The 25,400-nt window shown below is 36.9% G+C and overlaps 1 protein-coding gene and 1 long non-coding RNA gene across 3 annotated transcripts; both read right to left on the bottom strand.

Moving 5' to 3' along the window:
• Nucleotides 1-1,857: 1,857 nt before the first annotated feature.
• LOC143877000 (GPCR-type G protein COLD1) lies at nucleotides 1,858-25,400 on the bottom strand. 2 transcript variants are annotated; one of them, XM_077378699.1, is made up of 13 exons: nucleotides 24,928-25,399; nucleotides 19,713-19,813; nucleotides 18,164-18,271; nucleotides 17,644-17,764; nucleotides 16,026-16,155; nucleotides 15,482-15,560; nucleotides 12,907-12,995; nucleotides 10,079-10,171; nucleotides 6,479-6,505; nucleotides 6,223-6,309; nucleotides 5,543-5,614; nucleotides 4,914-5,044; nucleotides 1,858-2,078 (listed from the first exon to the last, which is right to left on the bottom strand). In XM_077378699.1, the coding sequence occupies exons 1-13, from the start codon at nucleotides 25,140-25,142 to the stop codon at nucleotides 1,925-1,927; spliced, it is 1,407 nt and encodes a 468-aa protein (XP_077234814.1). In that variant the 5' UTR covers nucleotides 25,143-25,399; the 3' UTR covers nucleotides 1,858-1,924. The 2 variants fall into 2 exon arrangements, with proteins under 2 accessions (XP_077234814.1, XP_077234815.1); XM_077378700.1 differs by having other exon boundaries at nucleotides 2,028-2,167; nucleotides 24,928-25,400.
• On the bottom strand, nucleotides 2,334-2,901 carry LOC143877001 (uncharacterized). Its single transcript, XR_013250510.1, has 2 exons — nucleotides 2,568-2,901; nucleotides 2,334-2,486 (listed from the first exon to the last, which is right to left on the bottom strand). It is a non-coding gene; the product is annotated as an uncharacterized LOC143877001 (long non-coding RNA).

Here is a 25,400-nt window from a genome sequence, read left to right as displayed (position 1 = left end):
ACCCGGCTCGACCCGAAACCCATGAAACCTGAACCCGACCCAGGTTATTTTCGGGTCGGGTAAAACCCGGCTCGAGTTGCAGCCCTAGAAGGAACTCACATCCGTCAGATAAGAGTTGTAAAAATGTCCTAACTATTCTGTAATCTATGAAGTGCTAAATAAAAGGTTTTTTTTTTTTTTTCCTTTTGATTAGAGCAAAATGTCCTAAGTATTCTGGAACCTATGAAGTGCTAAATAAAAGTTTGAACTTGTATTTGCGTACTCTCAGATTTCCATAGCCCTCCTCTTTATAACCATTGCTGCAAAGTTCGTGGCTGAGTCTTGGAAAATCCAAACAATAATTCAGAAAAAATGGGGGGATAAAAAAATGATGTTTCTACTCCCTTTTCCAGCATAAGAAAAAATTGAACAACCCTTATCCTCTTTTTTATCTAGACTATTTCTTATGTAGTTTTTGCACCCTTTTGGAAAATATACAGATTCTCTGTATCGGCAATTTATATAGGGAAGTGATAAATTCGCACCCTCTGTAGGATAATCCGCACCCCTTTAACGTGAACTGACGTTTAAAAGCGTTTAAAGCCTGCCACATACCCACCTTTAAAGGGGTGCGAATTATCCTACAAGGTGTGTGAATTTATCATCGTCCTTTATGTAACTATAATTTATAACTTGCAGCTAGCTGTTGACAGGTTGCTGGAAATTGTAATATCAAAGAAGAAAAGTACCGATTTTCATTTTGGCATTCCACTATTTTAAACTCCTCTCATTGTTTGCCTGTTGCTTCTTAGGAAACATACTAATCTACTGGAAAAGCTTACAATAGAGAGGAAGTTGGACACTTGATCGTAAGGGCAATATCAGCCAGTTGTATAATTTTAGAGTCGTCTGGGTCGAGGACAACACAATATCATCTTGCTTTATAATTTAAGAAATTTGCCAAGAAGATATGAGTGAAAAACAGTAGCAGCCAAAACTTCGTCTTCAAGACATCTATTGGCAACTTTTTCATATTTCCTCCTATCGAGCTTTTCCTGTATTTCCGTCAGACAAATCACACAATATATGAAAGTAAAGCCCCATCACCGGCAATGACTACTGTTTCTCTCAAAAAGTAAACAGTCGCTGAATATCTTTCTACACCAGGAAATTCGTTTGTAAAGCACAATACACATCATTTGGCCATGATAAAACAGACAAAGTGGGGCTAGCACCTGATCAAGGTACAGTGCTGAATTCTATGTACACCATCCGCATGGTATATACTATACACCAGATCATCCCCACCGGGTGAAAGTTCAGCATTACCAATTAGGTGTGAAACTTGGGTGAAGTCCAACCCGAACCCAACCGGTTCGACCCAATTTCAGCTCAGGTTGGGTTAGCCTTCCCTTGGGATGGGTTGGGTTGGGTTGAGTTGGGATAAACCAACCCGATTTAATTCCCCATTGATTTAGGGTTGAGGCCACAGTCCGACCCGCCCCAACCTACCCACCTGATTTTATCATAATTTTATTGCTAACAGAACAAGATCTGACCCCGAACCCAATATCCTTTTTTCATATTTTGTTTTCTATTCTTGTCCCCGGCCACACTGAACCCAACCCGACCCAAATTGGAAAATAAGGTTAGACGGGTTGGGTTAGGGTTGAGGCAATACTACCTAGAGGTTGGGTTAGGGTTGGCCTCAACCCGACCCAACCCGGCTCGAGTTGCACCCCCATTACCAATGAGGTACATGCAGCATGGTGTAACAGCGAATGAATGCATGACAATTGGTTGATGAGCTACATAAAAAGGCATACGGTTTCTTGCATGTGGATGCCTTAACCCCCGGCAAAAAACAATAGAAAGAAAGATCAGCAAGAGAAATACACCAAACTAATTAATACAAACAGAGAGAAGATATTATTACATAATCGAATCAATCAATGGGGTGCTTATCAGCTTGGCGAGAAGTGTAATGTGCGGAAAGCAATAGTAAAGAAAGGAAAGCACTCGCAACAAATATGGCATCAAACCATCGATGGTAGAAGTCAAACTGAATTTCTCCACCCAGAGCATCTGTGATGATCACCCTGCCAAGACACCAAACAGAATATTACTATGGCTATCCTCCCACCATATGTGCCGTAGTTGCATTTGAAGTGATGAACTTGGTCCCAAGCTTACGCATCAAAAAACCGTATTAGAGTTCGCAGTGATAACATGCAGGGAAAAATGCAAGATGACCATATGCTGAACAAACAAATGAACTAAAAAAGGAGTCGAGTGAATACTTCAAAAACTATTGAGAAGCTGACTTTGTGATTTTCTTTTGGGTGGTGGGTGGGGGGGGGGGGGCCTTTATTAAAACAGAAACAGTAAAATACATACATGAACAGAAATAAAGAGTTACAATGGAGTCAGAGAATGCCCCATGAAGAGCCCCTCCGTCCTCACACCACTCTTAGCCAAAACATCTGTGATTTCATTCGCAATACGGCCTACAGGTAATGTGGGAAAGATATTAAAAGGGACTGACATAATCAAAAATTGTCTAGATAATATTGCCAACCTCCACGTACCTGCGGATTGCTTCTCTGCCCTTGAGATAAACAGTACATGAATCACCCTCCACTAGCAGTCTTACCTCTATCTGTTGTACACACTCTCAAACCAGTTAATAGAACCTTAACATCTACTTCATTTGAGTCAGTCATAATGATCGGACCAGAGAAAGCAAGTGATTCCTAAAGACCCCGCCATGCCCGGGCTACCGAGGTCACCAGCGTCAAAGTTCAGCTTGATGACATTAGATGAAAGGGGGTCACAACCAGACTAGCTTCTTACCCTTCCCCACTATCCCACATGATTTCTCCCCATTTGTGGAGGTTTTGAATAGAGCACCCACCCCTTGAATACCTTCTGATTGCCAAAGAGCTAAAATCCTCTCTATTAGATGCCCCATTATTGAAGAAACTTCTATTACTTTCAGCCAAAGAATCTAAATCACCACAAATTGAATAACCAACCACAAGATCTTCCCTTCTCGTCAATTGGGGACATCTCCTACATCTAGGCTAAATAAAATACTAATAAAAAAAACACCTACTGGCAACATCCTGAAGTTGAATGTTGATGGAGCATCAAGAGGCAACCTCAGTATATCTGGATGAGTGGTCATCAGAGTCCGAGACAATAAGAGCAAGGATTTGCTTTTACTCACTTCTACGATGAGAAAATTGTTACGGAAGTTGAAGCTATAGCTATGAGAGGTGGTCTTAGCTACAGCGCTACCCATGGTATCAAAAGAATATGGATTGACTTTTATAGTACGGTCAATGTAAATATCATTAAAGGTAAAAACATATCCCCATGGAACATTCATTTTGTATTAAAAGAAACGGCGATGATATTTTCAACCCCCCCACCCCACCGCCCGGAAGTACGCATTCGCGCCCCCTTATAACGTGAACAGAGGGCAACTTTAACGCTTTTTGACATCAAATCACGTTAATAGGGGGGTGAAAATATCATTGCCCTAAAAGAAATAAGGAAAATATTATATTCTATGGAATTTGGTATCACTCATATTTGCAGAGAAGGTAATCTCGTTGTAGACAACTTGGCAAATTATGCTTGCAACACCAACATAAATACAGGCTTTTGGGATTGGACCAGCCTTCAAAAGGCTCTAGATGAGTTGTTAGATGCGACCAATTGTGTATTCTTGTATACGTAATAAATAATGTTGTCTTTTTCTTTAGGGAAAAAGGGTTTTATGTTAAATTTTTATTGTATTATGATAGACTAGAGACAAGGTTTTATGTCCTCCTCTTGTATCTTTTATTCTTATTAATAAAATTTAAGATGCTGCCCCGGGTTCTTGTATAAATTAGAAGCTAAAAAAATAACACGTGCAATAGTCCAATGGGAAAAAACAAATTTAACAGGTGCTAAGCTGACTAAATTGAATCATGCACCCTAGTCAGACAATCACCATGGTTCTACACCCAAATCAAAGAATACCGTGATGAATGCTCTGTTGGAGGATGTTTGGAAGATGGACATAAGGGTGAGGATGAGTAGAGGCGGTATGTTAGAAAGTGAGGAGCTCAAGGGTGTTTAGAGATTGTGGTGGGACGGTGGGAGAGTGGGGTGGGGAAGAAATGAGGAAGAATATTGTTACTATAAGGGGCCGTTTGGATACGCGGATTTTAGAATCCAGGTTTTTAGTTTGAAAACAGTGTAAAAGAGGGTTCATGATCAAGCTGCCACCACTGTCCTGGCAGCGTTTCCTGGATTTTAAGTAAGAAAACCAGGTTTTAGAAATCTCTCCTGCATCCCGAGATTTCTAAAACCAGGAAAAATGGGAGGATCTGCCACTCTCTTGCTGTCGGGAAGAAAGGCGAGAAGTCAAAAACGAGACAAAAACGACGGCTGGTCCGCTTCTTCTCTTCTCTCTTAGCTACAATTTTGAAGAAATCCCAGATTCTAAAATCCGCATATCCAAACAGCCCCTAAATGTTTTATGAAATGCAGAAGCCAGGGAGTTGAATTCAATAGTTAAAAAATATTCTTTTTTACTTGTTGAGGCAATTATTACAACCCGAGCCTGTAGGATATTAGAAAATGGCAAACAATGGCGTGTCCTGTTGGGTTTTGGTATGGGAATATCATTCCCCTTTTTTACATAGATAAGAAGGTACTTTTAGTATATTCTAACGTCGGAGCAAGTTTTTCCAGTTATGGACCTTTAATTGAACTGGTGGAATCCTAGGTAATACCTTGTGTTCCCTAGAAAGCATAAAAATTTTGCAACGAGCTAGAGAAACTTCAACATTTGGGAAAATCAGGAAACGAATTTAACAAACAATGATTTCAGAGTATGAATGTCAATAAACTTCATCAGATGGCAATAAAAAGCATACCTGTACTCAGTTGCTAAGCTTTTCCTTATCAACAGGATTGTAGAGACGAAATACATGCCCATGATCTCAGACAGAAAAAGAACAACATTTGTTGATGATCCACTCCCAACTCTGGAAACCGCAAAAAAGAACTGCGTGGATAAACCAAATGTGAGTTGACCATTGGAAATTCAACCCCCATTCATCAAAACTAACTCAGTCTATATCCGTTGTTCCTTAAAATGTATTTTTTACCTTTAAATCATAGGGAAAGGACAACAATTTGTTGGGTTCTCCGGTTCTCAAGATTTTAATTTCTAATGGGGCACTTAAAAGGGAGCTACTGCCCTTTAACGGTATTGATTTAATTAGTGGATCATGCCGTCTTGGTAATGTATTTTTGTCCCTTAAATATTCATTAAATTTCATATGCAAAGTTGGGTATTCTGTTTTCTCCAGTTTTAAAGACAATAATTTTTTAATCCAGCACTAAAAGAGAGATAATGCCCTTTAATAGAATTGATAGATTGTTTGATCTTGGTTTTACAATACAAAAACCAATATTATTACAATTTAATAACAAGAGTTTAATTTATGCCAAAAGGACAAATAATTAAAACGGAAAAAACAGAGAAAAATATCATGTTTACCTTCATGAGATTTGTAAGGAATCCTCGAATAGAAATCACAACCAGCATTCCAATGAATAACAAAGAGATATACTGCACATAAAAAGAAATAACACACATGAAGGCAAAACTGAAGCTAGCCTAATCACCTGCAATCAAAGAATTAGAAACTTCACTCAAGAATGACCATGAAAAGGATGCTAAAGGTGCACTTATCAGTTCATGTGTGTTTCTTCAAACAAACTATTACAATATGTTTTTTTCCATAACACTCTAGTAATTCATTTTGCATTTGTATAGGTGTATCAATAGGAGAGGGCGAGCCTTGGAACAACAGTAAGGTTGCTCCATTTTGACCTGGTGGTCACGGGTTTGAGTCACGGAAACAGCCTCTCTGCAAAGCAGGGGTAAGGCTGCGTACATCTAGCCCTCCCCAGACCCCGCAATGGCAGAAGCCTCGTGCACTGGGCCACCTATAGGTGTATCAAACTATCAATAGGATCCCCAACCATGCATTTCCCAACCCAAATTTTGAAAAAAAATAATTAGGGAACTGTGAGTCTTCATTCCAATAAGTTGCATGCTGGAGGTTCTGGTAGCATAAGTGGATATAATTCAGTGTGTAGTGCGAAGACAGATATGTCTTAGTGTGAGAAATATTGAACAAATAACTGCCCAAAAAAAACTATTTAGAGTCAAACCTGTGATAACAGTGCTGCATTTATGCCGATATCAAAAAATTGCAAGAAAATGCTGATTGTCCTTGTCACGGGATCAACTGAACCAGCCTGTTAAAGAGACAAAATGAGGACATAAATTTACAAGATACATAAACATGAGAAGTGCACAAAATCTAGCTGAAACATAAGGACAATATCTTACAAGATATTTTCATGGAAATATCACAAATAATAGTAAACAATTCAATTTAAGAAAGGGTCCTTGACAAAAGCATACCTCTTTGAAAACCACACTCTGCAGAGACTGCAAAAATCAATAATAAAGTCACATACCTAATGTAATGGCAATTACTGTGAAAAAAAGGAAAAGAAAGAACAAATGCTAAAAGGATAAATCTTAGTGTAAGACAGAATGAACAAATAACCATTAAGAGTCATTTTTAAAAAGTACTAAAAGGATGAAGGAAAGGGAATAGGATTTAGAAGAAATTATTGAAGAAAAATAAACGCAGAAAACACTAATCTGGAATTTGTATCTGTAAATATTGGAAAGGAGAATTTACTAAAAAATTACAAAGGTAATAAATTCAAAGAATTCCGAAGCAATGGTTCCATGTACAAAGGAATTTTCAACTTCCACGGTAATCTCCTAGATGTAGCTATTATTACGCTTCTGAATGCCAAATTAATAATTAGTGTAAACAGAAAGGCCAAATGAAAAGCACAACTTGAATCCCAAACATATATATATATATATATATATATATATGTGTGAGGAAAATGATTGTGAGCTTGAAGCTCATATAGCTTATATGAGCTTGAGGGCCCAAACACATGTGGGCCCACATTATTAGGATGATCCAAAGCATTCATTTGAAAGGCCCTTACATAGATAGGGTGTGTACAAAAAATCAGCTCCATAGGATCATCCTAACCCATCCAAAAGTGGAGGGCAAGATGGACAGACCCATCCAAAAAATCAGCTCCATAGGATCATCCTAACCCATTGGATGGGTTAGGATGATCCTATGGAGCTGATTTTTTGTACACACCCTATCGTAAGGGCCTTTCAAATGAATGCTTTGGATCATCCTAATAATGTGGGCCCAGATGTGTTTGGGCCCTCAAGCTCATATAAGCTATATGAGCTTCAAGCTCACAATCATTTTCCTCTATATATATATATATATATATATATATATATATATATATATATATATATATATATATGCGGCAATTGATATTTTTTTAACAGAATGGATTTAATAATGTCCCTCCTTTCTTCATTTTGCACTTGTTAATTAGCTGTTAGAGTTAGTTACTATTCCAAAAGCAGCGACCAATAGCCAACCTAAATCTGTTTAATAAAGAGGGTGACATTATAAGGGATTTAGGATACCATGCGCTTATATGTATGCATGGGAACTGACATCCAAACTCCCTTCTTAAAATTTCCAACAATCTATCAACAGTTAATCACAAAAGTCTTTACAAAAAGGAGCATCGTTACCAAAAATGCAAGTGTGGATTTTGTGTTTGAGAAAGAATAATAAAATCTCATAAATAAAAATCAGCACTTTAATCAAAAGTCATCTTTGATGGGTGTGAGATATCTCGAAAACCCAATGAACCGAAGAATATCCAAGATTTTAGGAGTTAAGTTTTGACACAATAAAATGACCAAAATGCCAAGCATTTTAGTAGGAACATCTACAACCTGCTACGGGGGACAATTGTTAGTATAGTACTTAATAAGGACAACAAGAGTTATTTGTCATATGTAGATCGTCCCCAAAAATGACAAGTTATCTGATATACCTAGATACATATATGGATACAGATACAGACGTAGAAATGGAGATATGAATCGGCATTTTCCAAATTCTAAGACATAGATAGAGATATGAGCATCCCATCCTATGCTGTGTTGCACGGATTCTTCTCCTTACGGTGCCGAATCGCTTGTCGACACGTCTCGACACGGATTCGGACTCGGATACGCCTTGGATTCGGCAAGATGCGTGTCGAAACGTCTCTCCACGGTCAACTTTGAATTTAATGCGAATCCGACACGTCTACCAACGTTTATGAATACAAATCCCTAGATATTACATGTTTTGCGATTTTTTCCCCAAGATATACACCAAAAAGGATTCTTAGGGAAAAAATCCCTAGATATTAAATGCAAATCAGATAGCGCTGGCAGACAGACCCACAATATTTTATATCTTTGACTATTCTTTTTTTCTCAAGACAGGTCTGCCAGCTTCAACCCACGACACGTCTGCCAGCTCTTTGACTATTCCATAGAGAGGGCAACGTGCTGAGATTGTATGGTGCATTTAATGATTTCTATATGGGAAAATGATATATTCGTCCTGTTTTTTTAACCTTGGACAGCCCACTATAGTATAAAAGACTAGTCTTAAATACACAAGAGGGGGCTGTCCGAAGTAAAAAAAAAAAAGGGACAAATACAATTATATGGTGTGTGGCTGTAAAGTCCAGTATTTATCAAAGAGTATTGGGACCCACTTCATAAGATGATCCAAACAGTTCATTTGTTGGGCCACTACATAAAGAGGTTGTAGCCTGAAAATCATTTTCATGTGATGATCCTATACCTGCGGTATGTAGAGGATCCATACATTGTGGAAACCTCAATAGATCGGAGTTATATTCTGGCCCAACAAAGGAGCAGTTTGGATCATCCTATTAAGCGGACCCACTGTTCTTTTTTGAGAGACATAACCTAGTTACGTTGTAGCCCAATAAATTAGCAATTTGGATCATCCTATGCAGTGGGCCCACTGTACTTCTTGACAGACATGGGCTTTACGGCCACAAATTCCACAGAATATTCTCATGTACTGGTGGGTAGGATTTTGGTAATTCCACCATGAGAGAGAGGCAGTTTTTCATATGCTTCATACTCCGGTGGAATTACCAAAATCTGGTACTTTTTTCATATGTTTCATTTTTAAATATTTATTTTTATTTTTTAATTAATTTAATAAAAATGCCGAATCTGAATCCTTGATTTTTAGGTTAGCCGAATCCGACACCTCGAATCCGTGTCAGATTCCGACACCCGAATCCGAATCCATGCAACATAGATCCTATGAGATATGACGCAAAATATGTATAAATAAAATATCATAAACATAGCTAGACTAGAAGATGGAACGAATGCTAAATTTAAAATAGCATCAATAAGACTCACAGGTTCAATATGAATATGTGACACTAACAAGTAAAAGGCATTATAGTTAATTCGAAGAGTATGACATATGTTTCAAACATTATCGTAATTTTGATCAACAGAAATCTGTATGAAGTATCCAAATACGTACGAATATCGGTATCGCAGCATTCCAGACACATTGCATGAGGCATACTTAAGTATCCAAGTATCATATAATTATGACCAAAACCAGGCTACCACTGAAAAAATAATAGTAATGAGTTTATAGAAACCACCCAAGGTAAGACTTCATCAATTCAGGCAAATGAAAGGTCAAGTCTATATACATGTAAATCAACTCTCTGTAGTCAAATAAAGCAACCAACTCTATTATTATTATTTTTTATTATTTTATTTTTTTTGAAATGGCAGCAACGAACTCTATTAATCATATAAAATAACTTGTTATATACCCTTAGTTAATAGAGGAGCGGTAGCAGGACACCGCATGAGTGACCATAGGCCAGGATTGCCTCTAGCAGCATACCCTACATGTAGGGCACACCGCATAGCCCGGCATCCCCCAGCGGCTTCCCCAAATCATTTACTGTTAATTAACGCAGGTACACAAGCAGTATTCAAACAACCACAATCCACCCTAAAACCCTCAAAAAATAATAATTAAGTGGATACCTTTAACATTTTGTACACACAGTAAAGAGAAAGAGCATAGCCCAACAAATTCTGCAAGTGTCCCCTCCAGGTTCGAGAATAGGCAGCAGCTTCCTGAAAATATATATTTAAAAGTATTATTCCAAATGCAAAAGCACAACCATTTGCATACTGCATATACAACTCTGGCAACCAGATTATTGGAATGCCAAAGATAATCTCACATAAAATAAGGTGAACAGTTAATTATTGGAATGCCAAAGATACTCTCACATAAAATAAGAACGTGAACAGTTAAGAAGCGAGTAATTAAAATGAGGACCTAAAACATAATTGATCCCCATTAAGCAAGGTAGTTAAGTAAACAACATTACATAAGAAAAACTATAACAGCTATCATATAATTGTTAAAGTAGAAAGAAGAAACCTTAATGGAGATCACTAATGTAGTGAGATTAGGTGTAGAGACTCAGAGAGAGGAGAAGAAAGAGAAACGAGAACGAAATTCATAGGGTTTGATGTCCAACCCTGTCACAGCCATGATAAGCCGTTACAGATAATCATAATCTTTGACATTATAATGGGCCCCATCCTAACTACTCACTAATAAGTAATAACCTAGCAACATACATGTAGAAGTTATGTAAAGCTATGTAAAAGCTATGTAAACTTCCTAACTCTCAACACAACCCCTCAAGTTGGAGCGTAGATATCATCCATGCCCAGATTCTAACAAATAATGCCAAATCAACTATGACCAAGCATCTTCATTAATATGCTTACACGCTGACCTTTAGACCTCAAACATGGAATACACATCTGTATGCTTGTTCTCTTTTCAAGAAGAAAACGGCTATTTACTTCAATGTGCTTAGGTCTCTCATGGATACTGAATTACTAGCATATGTTTAGCTACATGGGGATCACAAAACATCGCTACATGCTTGTAAACCTCAAAACCCATCTCCTCCATAAGAGTCTTCAATTACATCAAGTCAGATACATTGTGACCTATCACACTCTACCTCTTCACTAAAGCATGCAACTACACTCGTGCACCACGTAACTTGGTTGTCTACAACAAAAGTACAACACCCCGCAGTTAAACATCTGTTAAAACATTAACCTACGCAATCATAATTAGAAAAACTTTCCTCTCTCAAGTAGCCATTCTTTTTTAAGAACAATTTTCCTCGGTGAATAATTTAGATCACTTAGAATCTGTCAAACAGCGTCCCAATGATAAACTATCAGAGCATGACAAATTGCTCACTACATTAACAAAAAATGCAATTTCAAGACGTATAGTCATTAAATAAATAAGACTTCTAACAAGGCGATAACAACTACCAGGGTCCTCAAACAGATCTCTCTTTTTTTGGCATTTGAATCCATAGGATAACTAATGGGCTTCAACCCTACCATACTTGGCCCTGACAAAAAATCGAAAATATATATCAATATGATAGGTTGATAACAAACAGTGACTTGCTAGTTCAATGACAAAAGAAAAATACAGCATCTACCCCAAATCTTTTGTTTTAGCATGTTCTTGCAAAATCTTTTAACTGCATCAATGGCTCTCTGATCATGTTGCATGTGATGATAGCATCTTGCCTCCACACAAATATAGAGTGATCCACATGACTTCGATGAAAACCAATCCAAGTGATAATAGAACTAAATTAATCAAACCAAGCACAAGGAGGCTGCTTCAAATTATAGATAGCCTTCCTTAAATTACAAAACTGACAGAACTCCCCCCTAAGAAACATATCATGGACAGCACTCCGTATAACCTCTTCTAATAAGTCACCATGAAGAAAGGCGTCTTAACATCCAGCAGCCACAATGGCCAATCTTTATCGGTGGCGATACGTATAATCATTTTGACTGAATTAAGCTTTTCAATATGAGCAAACGTCTCTACGTAATCAATATCCAAGGTATTTGTATAACCTTTACCAACCAAGCAAGCCTTTAATCTCTCAATAGATCCATTTGGAAGATGCTTAATAGTATAAACCCATCTATAACAAATTGCATGTTTTCCTGCAGGCAGTTCAGATAGATCCCACACGATTTTGTCGAAGAGTAACATTTCATCAACCATAGCGTAAATGTATTACGAGAAAGTGCCTCTTGGCAAGTATAGGGTATAGGCACCAAAGAAATACACTACATAACTTTTGTAGGAAGAAGACAAATTATCAAAGGACAGTAACAATTGGATGTTTAGTACAACCCCTTTTACCATTACAAATAGCTATAGGAAAATTTGAAGTAGCAATTGGATCCTGTGTCCGTAGTCTCCTCAAATATTCATATAATGTCTACTCATGGCATACACTAGCTTTGTTGTGCAGATGTCTTGTATTCTAGCATTATACAATAACATGACAAACTAATGTGCGCGACGCACATGAGGGTCAAGCTAGGTCAGGTTTGTAAAATTTAATTTTCAGTTTTGAGTTAAAGGGTATTTCAGTAATTTTTTCCATCTAGTGGCATTGATATATGAACCATATATAAGGGTTATGGGAGTGAGGTTTTCTTTGTGATTTCTTGGTCGAGAAGGAGAGTTCTGTAAGCCTTTACCTCATTATTCTTCGAAGAACACTTCTTGGTCGAGGACCGAGGACATTTGAAGTGTTTCTCAAGGACATCGAAGAACACTTCAAATCAATAAAAAATATAAGCCCATTAACCATGAACTTAATAAGTTGATTCCAGAAAAAGTATTTGTAAACAAAACAAGCATAAATGAGACAAAATAAAGACAAAAGTGCAGCAGGTACATCCATTAAAAAAGAACCATGCATTCTACACATAAATCTAGCAGAAAATACCTTAGCCTGGCGGAGCTCATAGATCTCCAGGAATAGTTGCTTTGAGAGCTCTTCCAAAGCTTGTACCTCCGCTTCCATGCTTTTAATATCTTTACAATACCAACAACAGAATCCAGGAAAAAAAAAACAATTCATGAGCAGCAAATACCATGGAAACACGTAAGGCATGATAGCTTTCAGTTGCAATTACAAAAAAAAAAAAAAAAAAACTATATTGCAAGTTGTAGTAAATTTAATTGAGTAGCAAAAACTTGCACGCACTCAAATGCATATCAACCAGCAAACAAGCCTACTCATGTGCATGTGCCATCCACCAAACCACGCACCACACGTCGAGCCCACCCATCCCTGCCCACATGTGCCTCTATGCACATGCCAAACCATGCATATGCAATGACAAGTTATATAATATAATATATACTGTTGACTATTGCTCAATTTTATTAAATTATACAGTTTAACTGGGTAAATATACTTTCAATATTAATTCCCAAATAAATATGTTTTGTCAACAGAAGAAACAACGCGCATGATTTGTGAAGCCACATGCATGGTCAATTAATAAGAGAAGAGCTTTTTTCCCAAGAGCCCATAACACATACACACACATGGAGGAGAGAGAGAGAGAGAGAGAGAGAGGTCAAACCCTTGGAAACCTATGATCCAAAGGGGCTTTGATTAATGAAAAACCCATATACAAACCCTTGGAAACATATGATCCAAAGGGGCTTCGATTAACGAAAAACACATATACACAATTTGCATCTTTAGTAGAAATCTCTCCATGGAAAGCATTCAAAAAAGAAGGTGATCGCAAAATTTTGTTGCCATAGCCTGATCAATGTGTTGAAACCAAAGCATAAGCTTCACCTATGTCTACATGGCACCTCAAATCAACTAGGCAATGCACTGTCGGGTTTCAATCTACACTGTGAAGCAAGCAGAAAAACGTACTCCTTTGGCATATCGAGACACACTTATAGTACTGAATGCTTACATTGGCATTGTGGCAACCACTTCATCCAGCCAATTGTTGTCGTGGATGCAGAATTGAATGGCCTCACGGGCACATTTCTTTTACTCATGGCGGTGCAAAGATTACAATCGCAATATGGAGCCTAGACTCTACTCAATCATCAAGATACTAACCCATAAAACAATTACAGACAGTGGCATTGGGAACTGGGTGTCAGACAATATGGCACAATGTTGCAGTACTCATATAGCATGTGACTTACCCATGTTAGAAGAACCAGGGTTTAAATTTCCATTTTGGTCGCCACGGAAACGGGGTTTCGATTGGAAATTTCAATGGAAGTCCTATAAAATCACATAAACATATGGAAGCATATGCAAATGATAGAATTTAAAAACGAAACTTCAGCAAATGCTAGAATAAGCACAATTACACACTTAGAAACATAAACCATCACATAAGTAAGACAATCATCCATAATAGCTAGACATCATCAAAAACCTAGTGACATGTATTGTCGCAACTCGCAAATGTGTGATAATTCAGTACATACCAAATTTCACATGTAGTTCATCGAAATATATACGCATAATACATGCACCACATTTCTCATGCAATTCATATAAATATAATTATGTAACACGGTAGGAAATTTCGGTGGAAATCATGTAACATCACAGAAACATATGGAAACATATGCAAATGATAGAATTTAGAGATGAAACTTCAGCAAATGCTAGAAGCACAAATACATGCTTATAAAGCATCATAAGACAGACAATCATCCATAATAGTTAACCATCATAAAAAACCTAGTGAAATGTATTGTCGGACATGTCTGATAATTCAAAAAAAATACAAAAGTTCACATGTAATTGACCTAAATATTTATGCATAATACATGCACCACATTTCTCATGCAATTCATATAAATATAATTAATTATGTAACACATAATGATATAGCATAGCGATTTCGGTTTTGGTATGAATTTCGGTCGTTTCGGTGGGGATGGAAGCAAAAACATTTCGGTCGTTTAGTGTCGGTTTCGGTAAAAATTTAAAACCATGGTTATAACCACAAATAGTTATACTCTACCGTGACCTCAATTAGCTATCAGACGATTTCACTAAAGATCAAATGAAAGCATAATTAGATAATGTTTCACATGAACACATGCATCTCTGCCCAAATAGATCTCAGCGAGCGTGCCTCATTTATTCAAAGATCTAACAACTACTGCTTCCATTTTGAATGACATCATATAGTTAACATGGGTAAAATGTAACAAAAGGGGAAAAACTTGCCCCACGACAAGCTTTTTTACATTCTTTAAAAGAAACTTCTGTTGTCATTTCACAAAACCCACAACCCCACCCTACGGCCAAAAAAATAGAAAGGGAAAGAGTACAATGTGATGATGTTAAGAGTATTATAAATGCCTAAAAGATGAAAACCTTTTTTTTTTTTTGAGAAATAAAGATGAAAACCTTGTAATCATTCAAAAATAAATAAAAACCTTATCAATTTCATTTGAAGCTCTTGAAGAAACCAAAACCATATCAAGCGTAATTGAGCTGAAGCAATAAAAAAACACACCCTGCTCCCTTTGATCCTCTTGCACAGAACGAACAACAGTTCCAACGAGACGCTTCAAGAAAGATCTACCATTTAGCTTCTGCAACAAGAGATTCCCAATGAGCTTCCGACAAAAAGATAAACAATAATCAAATCAAGTTTCTCAAAATTGTAACATTTACAGTTCCAAAGTCCACTCCAATTAAAAAGTAATAGATGGAACTGCTATGAAACAACGTATTAGTAGATTAGATTGCTTCAGAATGGAATATACATCATGCATAATGGACCAAGTTGAAGACTGGGTTTTCAACAAGCCACCGCTACATCCATTTCATTAGGAATTGATGATCTTTTAACAATACCTTCTAAGGGATGGCTAGTCCAAGATCCTGAACAACAAGGTTTGATTTTGAGAAAACACCATCAAATGGGGTTTGAAAACAAGATTAAAGACTTAATGATAAAAAAATGCAACTCAATATTTATGAAACCAGAAACATGATAACCATTGGAATTTTGAAACCAACATAAAAAATAAGGACGTAATTAAGGCATGTGGTACCTCTTCTGATCCTTGAATGCGCTCCATCGCCATCTGAGAAAGTATGATTTTCTTTTTCTTTGTGATGCAAGTCTCTATTGATTGCATTAATTGTCTTTCCAAGGCTTTGATATCCGTTTCCTCGATCTCCCTACCACATTCAAATAGATAGAAAGTCGCAGTAAGAGCTACCAGTAAATATTAATAATTTGTCTATGTTCTGAAATTTGAACTGGTTTAAAGTCATAGTTGTTCTCTTTCACTTCACCTTTAAGAATGTAATTAACAATTTTACTTTTCTTGTAACTGGAAATGGGTAGTCCCCTTAAGAAAAGAAAGCCTTCCTAGGGAAGGGAAATTTAGCAATGCATATTGTACGTCTATTTTGGATGTTTATAACTCCGTGTCAAGTTAAACCAATTTATTTTTTAGTCAAAAAAATATTTCTCAATTTTTGTATCATGAATTTAAATATTTTGATTGAATGACTCATTTATCTAATTATTTTACCATGTTTTCATTAAGGCATTTTTTTTGAGGTAAAAATAGTGCTCAATTTCTGTCCCATGAATTTAAATATTTTCATTGAATGAGTCAATTTATTTTATCATTTTTTATACTAAGAGTCAAGACCCAATTTCTAGTCTTGAAACATTTCCTTACAAAACCCAACAACAGTAGTTCTCAGTTCTCAGCAGCGAGAAATAAAATGCAACAAGGAGAAATGAGGGACGTAATGAAATAGATGGAGTGATGTAAGACGAGGAGATGCAAGAACTAGGGGCCATGTAATTGTAGAGTGGAGCAGCAATAGTAAAAAAAGAAACAAAGTAGAAATGGATGTAATCTAGAAGGCTAAACAATAATATTAGCAGCTGGTTCTTTCAAAAAAAAAAAAAAAAAAACTCTTTCAAAAAAAATATATATTACAGCTGGTCTGACACTAAGATTGGGTACAGGAAAGATTTCCAGCTGTGGGGGAAAAAAGAGGCTTGCAACATAGAGAAAGGTGGGAAGGCACACAAATTAGTCAGAATAATGCCCTTGATTATTATTTTTTATAGGTAAGCTGGGATTGAACCTATGACCTCAAGATTAGATAATGCCCTTGACGTACATGATGAGATGCTCAAGCACCAAAAAGCTGTGCTACCAGCACTTTAGTTAGATATTAATTTGTCATGGTGACATTTGAGAGATGTATTTGAACAATATAGGTCACTCTCCTCCAGCACAAGACATAAAAATTATTGGCAATCTCAATTCCACAAGAACCATGTGGCAAAAGCATTAAGCACCCTAAAACTACCATAAATAAACCTAAAGCATTGGATTTTATTGACCAAAATAATATACTGCTCAGGAATAAGAAAAGGCCTGTAGAGGTCTGCAGAAATGAATGAATGGGCATGCTAGAGGTTAAAGTCTTGACCATTAAGACAGGTCATATTGGAGCAGGTTGACTCCAAGAAAATATACAAAAACATCAATAATTTAGAGTGGGGTTTCAGAAGAATAATGACAGTAAAATGAATTAAGAATCATGGATGAGAATTATAACTAGCTCGAAGAAAAAAAAAGAAATTCATCGGTGAAAACCTCTTTTTCATTACAGTAAAAAATAGTAAATATTAGGAACCTGATGAAGAGAGATAAATAACTGTATGGCAGATTAACAGCTCCAAAACCAGATAGGACAGCCATGACAGTCACGCCTATCACTCCAATTCTGCTAACCAGCTGAGGCATTGTAAAAAACCCTGGGAAAGCAAAACGGGTCAGCATATAAAAACTGGGAATCAAGATGTACATGAACATTCTATTAAAGAGAACAGAGAAAAATTATTAACAAAAAGAAAGAGAGAATAATATGCAAGAGTTTGAATGGTTGATGTCAAACTTTTTCTTAAAAGCATAGGCATTGTTGAAACTTCAACATAAGAAAAGGATTTGGGAGACTGTCTTGTAGACAATGGACACTAACAAATGAGATAATGACAGTGTAAGGGATGGGCTTTGAAATAAAAAAAATCTGAACTTCCATTTATCACCAAAAGAGACATTGAACATAAGTTGCATGAGACAATGTTATTGGCATCATAGAGCAAACAATAGGGAGAATTTGTTGAGATTAATCCAGATAGAAAGTAGAGTGAAACCTTTATCAGGAGAAGGCATAGGAAAGTGGATGCCCATTCGCCAAAAAGCATAGAGAAATGCCAACAAGAATAAGATAGCTCCAAGCGCAGCCTTTTTTTTCCTCACCCCTGCAATGAAAAGGAAATGTTTATCAATTTATGAACATGAAGGAAGCACAATCTTCAAAGCAGTTGCCTGCCATTATGCTTGTGCAATGGCATACAAGGTACTAAATGCCTTCTGATTTGAAGCAAAGAATGGAGCACTTCAAAGCAACAAATGTTTTACCATAATATATACATTGTTAGACCAAGAAAAATAATGAACACAAATAAATTAAGAAAGTTTGGCAACATCAAAAATAATTATTTAGAACCATAATATTCAAATTCATATAGCCATCTACACAGTATTCTTTTACTAAAATGTGTTTTACAATTTGTTATTTTTTATTTTGAATGGTTGTTTTACAATTATTATGTTATCAAGTAAACCAGAACTAAATAATTATGCGCCAACAAACACATCAAAATTCTAAAATAATGATCAATAACCAATGTGAAGTTAAGATATACAAACAAAATCAATTACTTGGTAGAAATTACACGAAAATGATCAAGACATTTAAATATGGTTAAAGGGGATTTAACTGGCAAAAGCTACCTCTATTTAATTGCTAGAGATCTCCTCAATGTTATGAAAGTCAAATCGGCAAGCATTTGAGGATTTTAGGGAATATATCAGTTGCATACGCATTAAGCCAAAATAAACTTGGATATAGAGTCATGCCTTGTTGCAAGTTGACCCACTGGGCCATAAAGGTGTTGCTTGAAAAGACGTGATTAGCATCACTAAGGGAAGGATCCATCCAATGCCATCTTGCAACACTTTTGATGATTATGAATGTGACTGGTATCGACCCGTTTTGGTTTGCCAGTTTAACTTCGATGACCATTGAGATCTCAAAAATGCATGGCTCAAACTTCAAAAATTGCAACTAAAAAAGTAATCCCTGCCTTGTGAACTAACTAGCACAACAAAAACATTGGGACTTTCTGAGGTGATTTGTTTTTACTAATGAAATCAACATATTTTGAATTTCAAAGTTTTTAACATGTATCTTTTTACTTCTTGCAAACCTTCCATATGAATAGCTGAAAGGTGAAATGTCTAAGGTTTGCATAATTTAAAAGACCGATTGACAAGCTATAGATCTAAAACATTTTGGTTGACGTATGATACTATTAGAAACAAATTCTTGCTCCACGTTAACAAGTGTGAACCACAGATATTAATAGCTGGAAAACAACTGTCTATTGCCTGCTTATCAAAAAAGTAATGCCTAAATATGGATACAGTTAGAAAGGGGTTGATGTTGGCCAGGTGTAGTCTATAAATTGTTTGGATCAAAAGACATAATAGGAGATTCTGAATTTAGAAAATATTAAATCGCGTACATTTTCCAGAAGGAAGAAATATTCAATATTATTATCTTCTAAGAAGGAACGAGAAATAGAAAATAAAAATCATGATCAACGAGTGAGAAAAGGCAAAGAGAATGAAACATACCATTGTTGCAAAGCATCAAATAACAATGATAATATGGCAACACGAACACCAGCAATGTGACCAAACAAAACAAATCTATGTTCCAATTTATCCATCTTGCCCTGCAACCAAAAGGTAGTCAACCTTCTTCAAATCAGTTGCACAGAATTTCAAATTACAAAAAATTAATAGCACTGTATCAGCTCATTGAACATTAACCATTAAATTGAAACTAAAAGCACAATATTTTCACCATTAAATAGTTGAAGCTAGTCATTGAACCACGGATTTCGTAAAAACGCAAAGAATATTCAGCACAGTTACCTGTTCTGTGGTATACCCAGTATGGGTACAGGTCTGTGGTCCAAAATTCACTTCTTGTCAAAAAAGAAAGGCAGTAGGCGTGATGGATTTATCTTTGGATTTTCTATGGCTCTCTAGTCTAATGTTCTTTAGTTATACTTATAAGTTAAAACTATAGGTTACCCCAATCTTATGTATAAAATACTACATATAAGCGTTAAAGAAACAAGTGCTAGTCAATTAATCTTAGTTTGTAAGTGGTGCAAATATAATCCCATATGCGTCAAAGATATCAAAGAAGAAGGATAAAGATCAAGGCAAGAAGAAACAAGGTTCCAATTTGAGTGCATCCCCAAAATCGGGCCTAACTTCAAATTACTATTGTGGGCCCACATTAGAGCATATGAGTTGAAAGTTGAAACTTGAAACTTGGCATGGAGCATCATCCTCAAGTCAACTACCTATGGTTTCAAATTTGATGAGAAAAAGGATCACGTTTGCTATGGTTTTAATAGCTAGAAGAGGACTGGTCTGTTAATTACAGCAAATAGGAACATATTTAGGGCCTGTTTGGTTTGGAGGATAGGCCTTTTCGCCTAGACAGGGCTTTCCTGGGAAAGCCTTGTACTTTCCTTTCCTTTCTAAGAAAGGTTTTGTGATTGTTTGGTTCAGCAAATATGAGAAGAGGAACTTTTTCTTAGAAAAGCGTTTTCCCCGTTTGGATGCATGTCACATGGAAAAGAAAAATGGGCAATGCAATGACCATTGGCCCCATCTTTCTAAATAAATATTTTATATTTTAGAGGTCTGTTCCTGGCAATTATATATGCACCCTGTATTTTGGTACTGACACTTTCTTCTTTGTTAAAATACCCATCTTTCTTTGTGAACAACAAAGTACCCAATCGTAATGAACTATGTCAAGACTATCTTTCTCTGAAGTGAAACTCTTTGAAGGACCAAAAGGAGCAGCAAATGATAAAAGGGCATTGGCAAGATGGGATTTGAGATAGAAAGAGAAGGAGCTTCATTTAAAATGGGAGATTTACACAAAAGAGCTTTGCACAATATTGTCTTTGCTGGTAAAAGACAAAAGGGCAACAATACACAAGAAAGTTCTGCCGACTTGGGTTCCATGAAAAGCTGAGGATTTAACAAAATGAGTTACACAAGAACCTAGTAACAAGGCATGGAAACAAGAAACCTGCAAAACATATCTCTTGGAAGGATAAAGAAAAGAAGGCATCAACATGGATTTAGCTACAAGGAAGATCCGAAAATTGTGGCTCTTCATGGATAACCGCAGTACAGGATCTCAGATCTGTTTGGTAGTGTTCATGAACATCAATTGATCAATTGGCCAACACATTAAAGTTCGTTATCTGCGTGTGTATCCATCACAGATGGAGATCTTTTTTCGAATAATGAAGAGGCAACATATGGTAGAGGAATTAGTGTTTGCTTCTTCTTGAAGCAGAGAACGGTACAGGTATTTGTTATGGCTGAAGAGAAGGTAAGGCTAGGATTTTGCAAGAGGTGGGTCAATGGAAGAAAAGGTAGGGCGGTTCTGCTTCTTCCTGAAGCAGAGAATGATATAGGTATTTCTCTTCGTAGAAGAGAAGGCAGTGCTAGGGTTTGGGTTTTCAAAGCATATCTTCTTTATTAAATAGAGACGTGAGATCAGCTGCCTGATAATTGTTTCCATTTGGAAAGGAAAGGCGCATCCCACGTCTCACGAAGGAAAGATTTTCGTGGATTAGTGTCCACTTTATCGCTAAGATGGAAAGACCTATCCATCCAAGATTTGCTTTCCATATACAACCAAACAACAAAAGGGGGTAAAAGGGTGGAAAACCCTTTCCTTTCCATGTCTTTCCACCCCTTTCCAGCAAACCAAATAGGCCCTTAGGGAAGTGATATATCCGCCCCCACTTTCTTTATTTGGGGCCAGTGTTTAAAATCACGGATGTGACGCGGACGCGGCCAAGAAAAAATCCTTGTCGACTCGGCGCGGACGCAGTCATAACTCGGGAGAGTCAAAGGAGTCTTATTGACTCTATAGGGCAAAACACGGAATGCGAATGTAGTGCGACGCGGAACGCAACCAAGGTAAAAGGGAGTCGACTCGGGCGAGTTCCGAGTCGAGTCAACGAGTTTTTAAACACTGCTTGGGACAGGCAGCTCTAGTGTATCTATGACTGCAAAGGGGCTCATGTACTTCACGTGGGAAGGATTCAACGGGCCTGATTTCCATGTACATTGGAGCTGGCTGTCCCATGTAAAGAAAAGGGGCCAATTTATCATTTCCGCATATTTATCATTTTCCTTTACATAATGTCACTTTAGTAATTTGAGCCTCTTCAGCCTGATCATCTTCTTGGGTCCATTGTTTGCTTTAATTTTTCATTCTTCAATGAAAGTGCTTTGCATTACCAAGCCAATAATTCCATGATTTCAATTACTTTTATTCTTCTATGCATTCTTTAAAGAAATAGCAAACCATATACTAATAAATTGCAACCCTGTAAAAGAGGAATGACTGCTATTTACATTTGGCAAGCAACGGCAAAAGGAAACAAAATATTTATGACATGCATTTTAGATATAGCGAACAGTATTATTAAGAGTGCATACATACCCTTTCACTTAAAACAACAAAGGTTCGTTGAGAATTTCATATTGTCCCATACAACTCCCTAAACCGGTTCATTTTGTACTTCATTTTGTACTGTCCAAGATTCCGCCACGTAAAGTAAACCAAGTAGCTATGATTAGTGCTTCTCTTTCCATTAAAGGGAATTTAATAAGTCACTCAAAGGACACTAAAAAAATAGAAACTAACTCTAAATACTTGAATGCAGCAGTGCCTATCAAAAGGAGCTTTTTTTTTAATGGATCAAATGGAGCATTCATTAGCCAAATCATTAGCAACAGAGTTATCTAGTTGATATGTTTAATGGTAAAAGACCTCTAAGAAAAGAGAATGCCTAAAATCGCATAAAAAGACCAATACCTTGCACAAAAGGATATACTCCCTCTGCACCCATCTTCTCAGGGTTAACCGATGGGGCAAAAGTTGCTACCTCTCTGTAACATTTGCCGCTCTTGGATTTGTTCACAATATAGTCCCCAAAGAGATAAGTGTCTTCTCGCCACTTCATTTGAAACAAACTCAATTTGACTTGATTCCCTTCCAGTATTTATCCGTCAACATTGGGGTGCATTTGATCAAGAAAGCCAATATTAGAGCCAGAAAAATGTCATAAGGAATGGTCCAATGAGGTCACTACGCCAACTTTTAGGTATAAGCAAATCTAAGAACAATCCAATCTTTTGATGTCACACCAGGAGGTCACAGACTACTAGGTTGGTGGGACCCACATACTCAATTTCCAAATCCAGTCCCAATTGGATGGTTTTAGAAGTCCCTTGCTCCAAAAATTCGGTGTAAAGGATTATATTGGATCCTTCCTCGTATATTGTGTGGAAAAACTCACTCTTGAGAGAGATAGGTGACTTTCCTAAGCATAATTCACCATTTCTTCCGTTATTTAGCATCGAAACAAGATCTGACCGAAAGAATCCTCAACTCTGATATAGTAAGGTAGATAATTTTCCCTCTCCATATTATACTTAATGAGACTACTAATTCTGATTTCTCACATAGCAGCACAAGAAACTACATAAATGAAACCATAAAATTTACAAATTGTTTCAAAACCTACAACTGTACCATCCATGTATGTATAATTCTACACTAGTCCACTCCAATGGTTAATGTATGACACCGCATGAAAACTTTTCAACCAAATTGAGAGAGAATAAAATGTGAAAACACACTCATTATTTCGACTAAATAGAACAGTAGAACATGCAATCCTAACAAATATGCCCACCTCCTATTTTTATAAGGAAAATACTAAGAAGACAGTGGCTGTTAGGCTCATTCCAGATAGACTCGTTGGGCCCCGCTTCTATCATGCCTAGGTGATTGGATCCGTTAGTCCGACCGAAGACCACAAGTCCAGCCAAATGCCGTTGGGAGCATCTTCATCAGATGATTCTAGGTCCTTGATCCATCAAGCCACTTTTAAAGCTAAACTGTTGAGTTCTGTAGTTCATTATCTTACATATGGGATGTCCACCCGACTCGGGGCCAATACCACATGATCACCTTATGATGTTTTTACAAGATCATGGTTCAAATTCTACTTAAATATCCCAGCGTGAGACCCTAGAATTGATCGTCACCGTTGATCCCGACGGCACTGTCTGAGTCCGTACTACCAACATAAATAGTAAAACCTTTCTCAGTTGAAAGTACATAAGAAAACAGTGTGATGAATTAATTTATTTTATATATATATATATATATATATATATATATATATATATAGAGAGAGAGAGAGAGAGAGAGAGAGAATGGAACAGATGAACAGGGCATAGCCAACTGTTTTTAACACTACAATTACAATCCAGATCAGCAAATTGATGTAGCACATTTCCTTGTCCAACTGGAATCCTCTAAAGCTACTCAAGAAAAATATAGTATCAGCTGAGGGGCAAAATTAAAATTACCCGTTTGAAACACAAGGAACGAGAAAATCCGAATCAAACAGAGAAGATTTCCTTACTGGCTTGTATTTTAACCATCTTGATCCCCAGGGCTTTGCCCCCCTTTTAATTTTATAATAGTTGCCATTACATTTCCGTTCCAAAATTGCCTCATCTATCATTTACGTATCTGCTCTCACAGCATTTCGAATTAAACACGAAACCCTAAATTAGGAATAAAACCCTACCAGATTCTTATTACATCGAAATCTCATAGCGCTGAAACCCTAGAAAGAAAATTCTCAGAGGATAGCAGCGAAATCATCAATGCAAGTGAAAATAAAAATATATATAATCAGATGGGGGGAATGGAGAATACTCTTTGGAAAGAATGGGTATGATTTCGAAGAGGACGAGCTGAAAAAGATTGCAGGAGAAAGCGAAGACAACGCTGAAGAGGATCTGAACCAGAGCTCTCTTCTCCTCATATTCCTTATATAGCCTTCTGTTGAGGAACCAAAGGCCAGCCCAACCAAGTAGAGCCAGAGAACCCAAGACCACGGTTCCTTCGTAGATCGTCCATCCCCATCCCATTTCTTTCCCTTCCCCCTTTCTAGATCTGATTTCTGTTTTTTTTTTCGTATGCTATTGGGTAATAGGGAAGGAATTTTCCATTCAAAAAAATATATGGAAGGAATTTCAGGTGAAGTTTCTCTCGTTTCTCTTGCTCTCTACTCAATCTTTGAGCATGGCGGGAGTGGTCCACCCTGATTTACACTGGAAGAAGTTATACCAGCTCAACCTCTTAACACTTTCCTTCAACCTTGGCGTAGGAGGTTCAATCCTAGTTTA

This window comes from Tasmannia lanceolata, unplaced genomic scaffold, assembly GCF_043159265.1.
Source record: "Tasmannia lanceolata isolate RefF3 unplaced genomic scaffold, GAP_Taslan_0.1 ptg000005l, whole genome shotgun sequence".
Lineage (NCBI taxonomy): Eukaryota > Viridiplantae > Streptophyta > Magnoliopsida > Canellales > Winteraceae > Tasmannia > Tasmannia lanceolata.
This window is presented reverse-complemented; position numbering and strand designations above follow the sequence as displayed.

Coding starts and splice junctions, on each gene's coding strand:
- LOC143877000 (XM_077378699.1), bottom strand. CDS start 25,142: ATGGGATGGGGATGGACGATCTACGAAGGAACCGTGGTCTTGGGTTCT. Junction 17,765..18,163: donor TATGCCTTCTCCTGATAAAG/GTTTCACTCTAC, acceptor TTGCTTTCCCAG/GGTTTTTTACAATGCCTCAG. Junction 6,310..6,478: donor AGAGTGTGGTTTTCAAAGAG/GTATGCTTTTGT, acceptor TCTCTTTAACAG/GCTGGTTCAGTTGATCCCGT.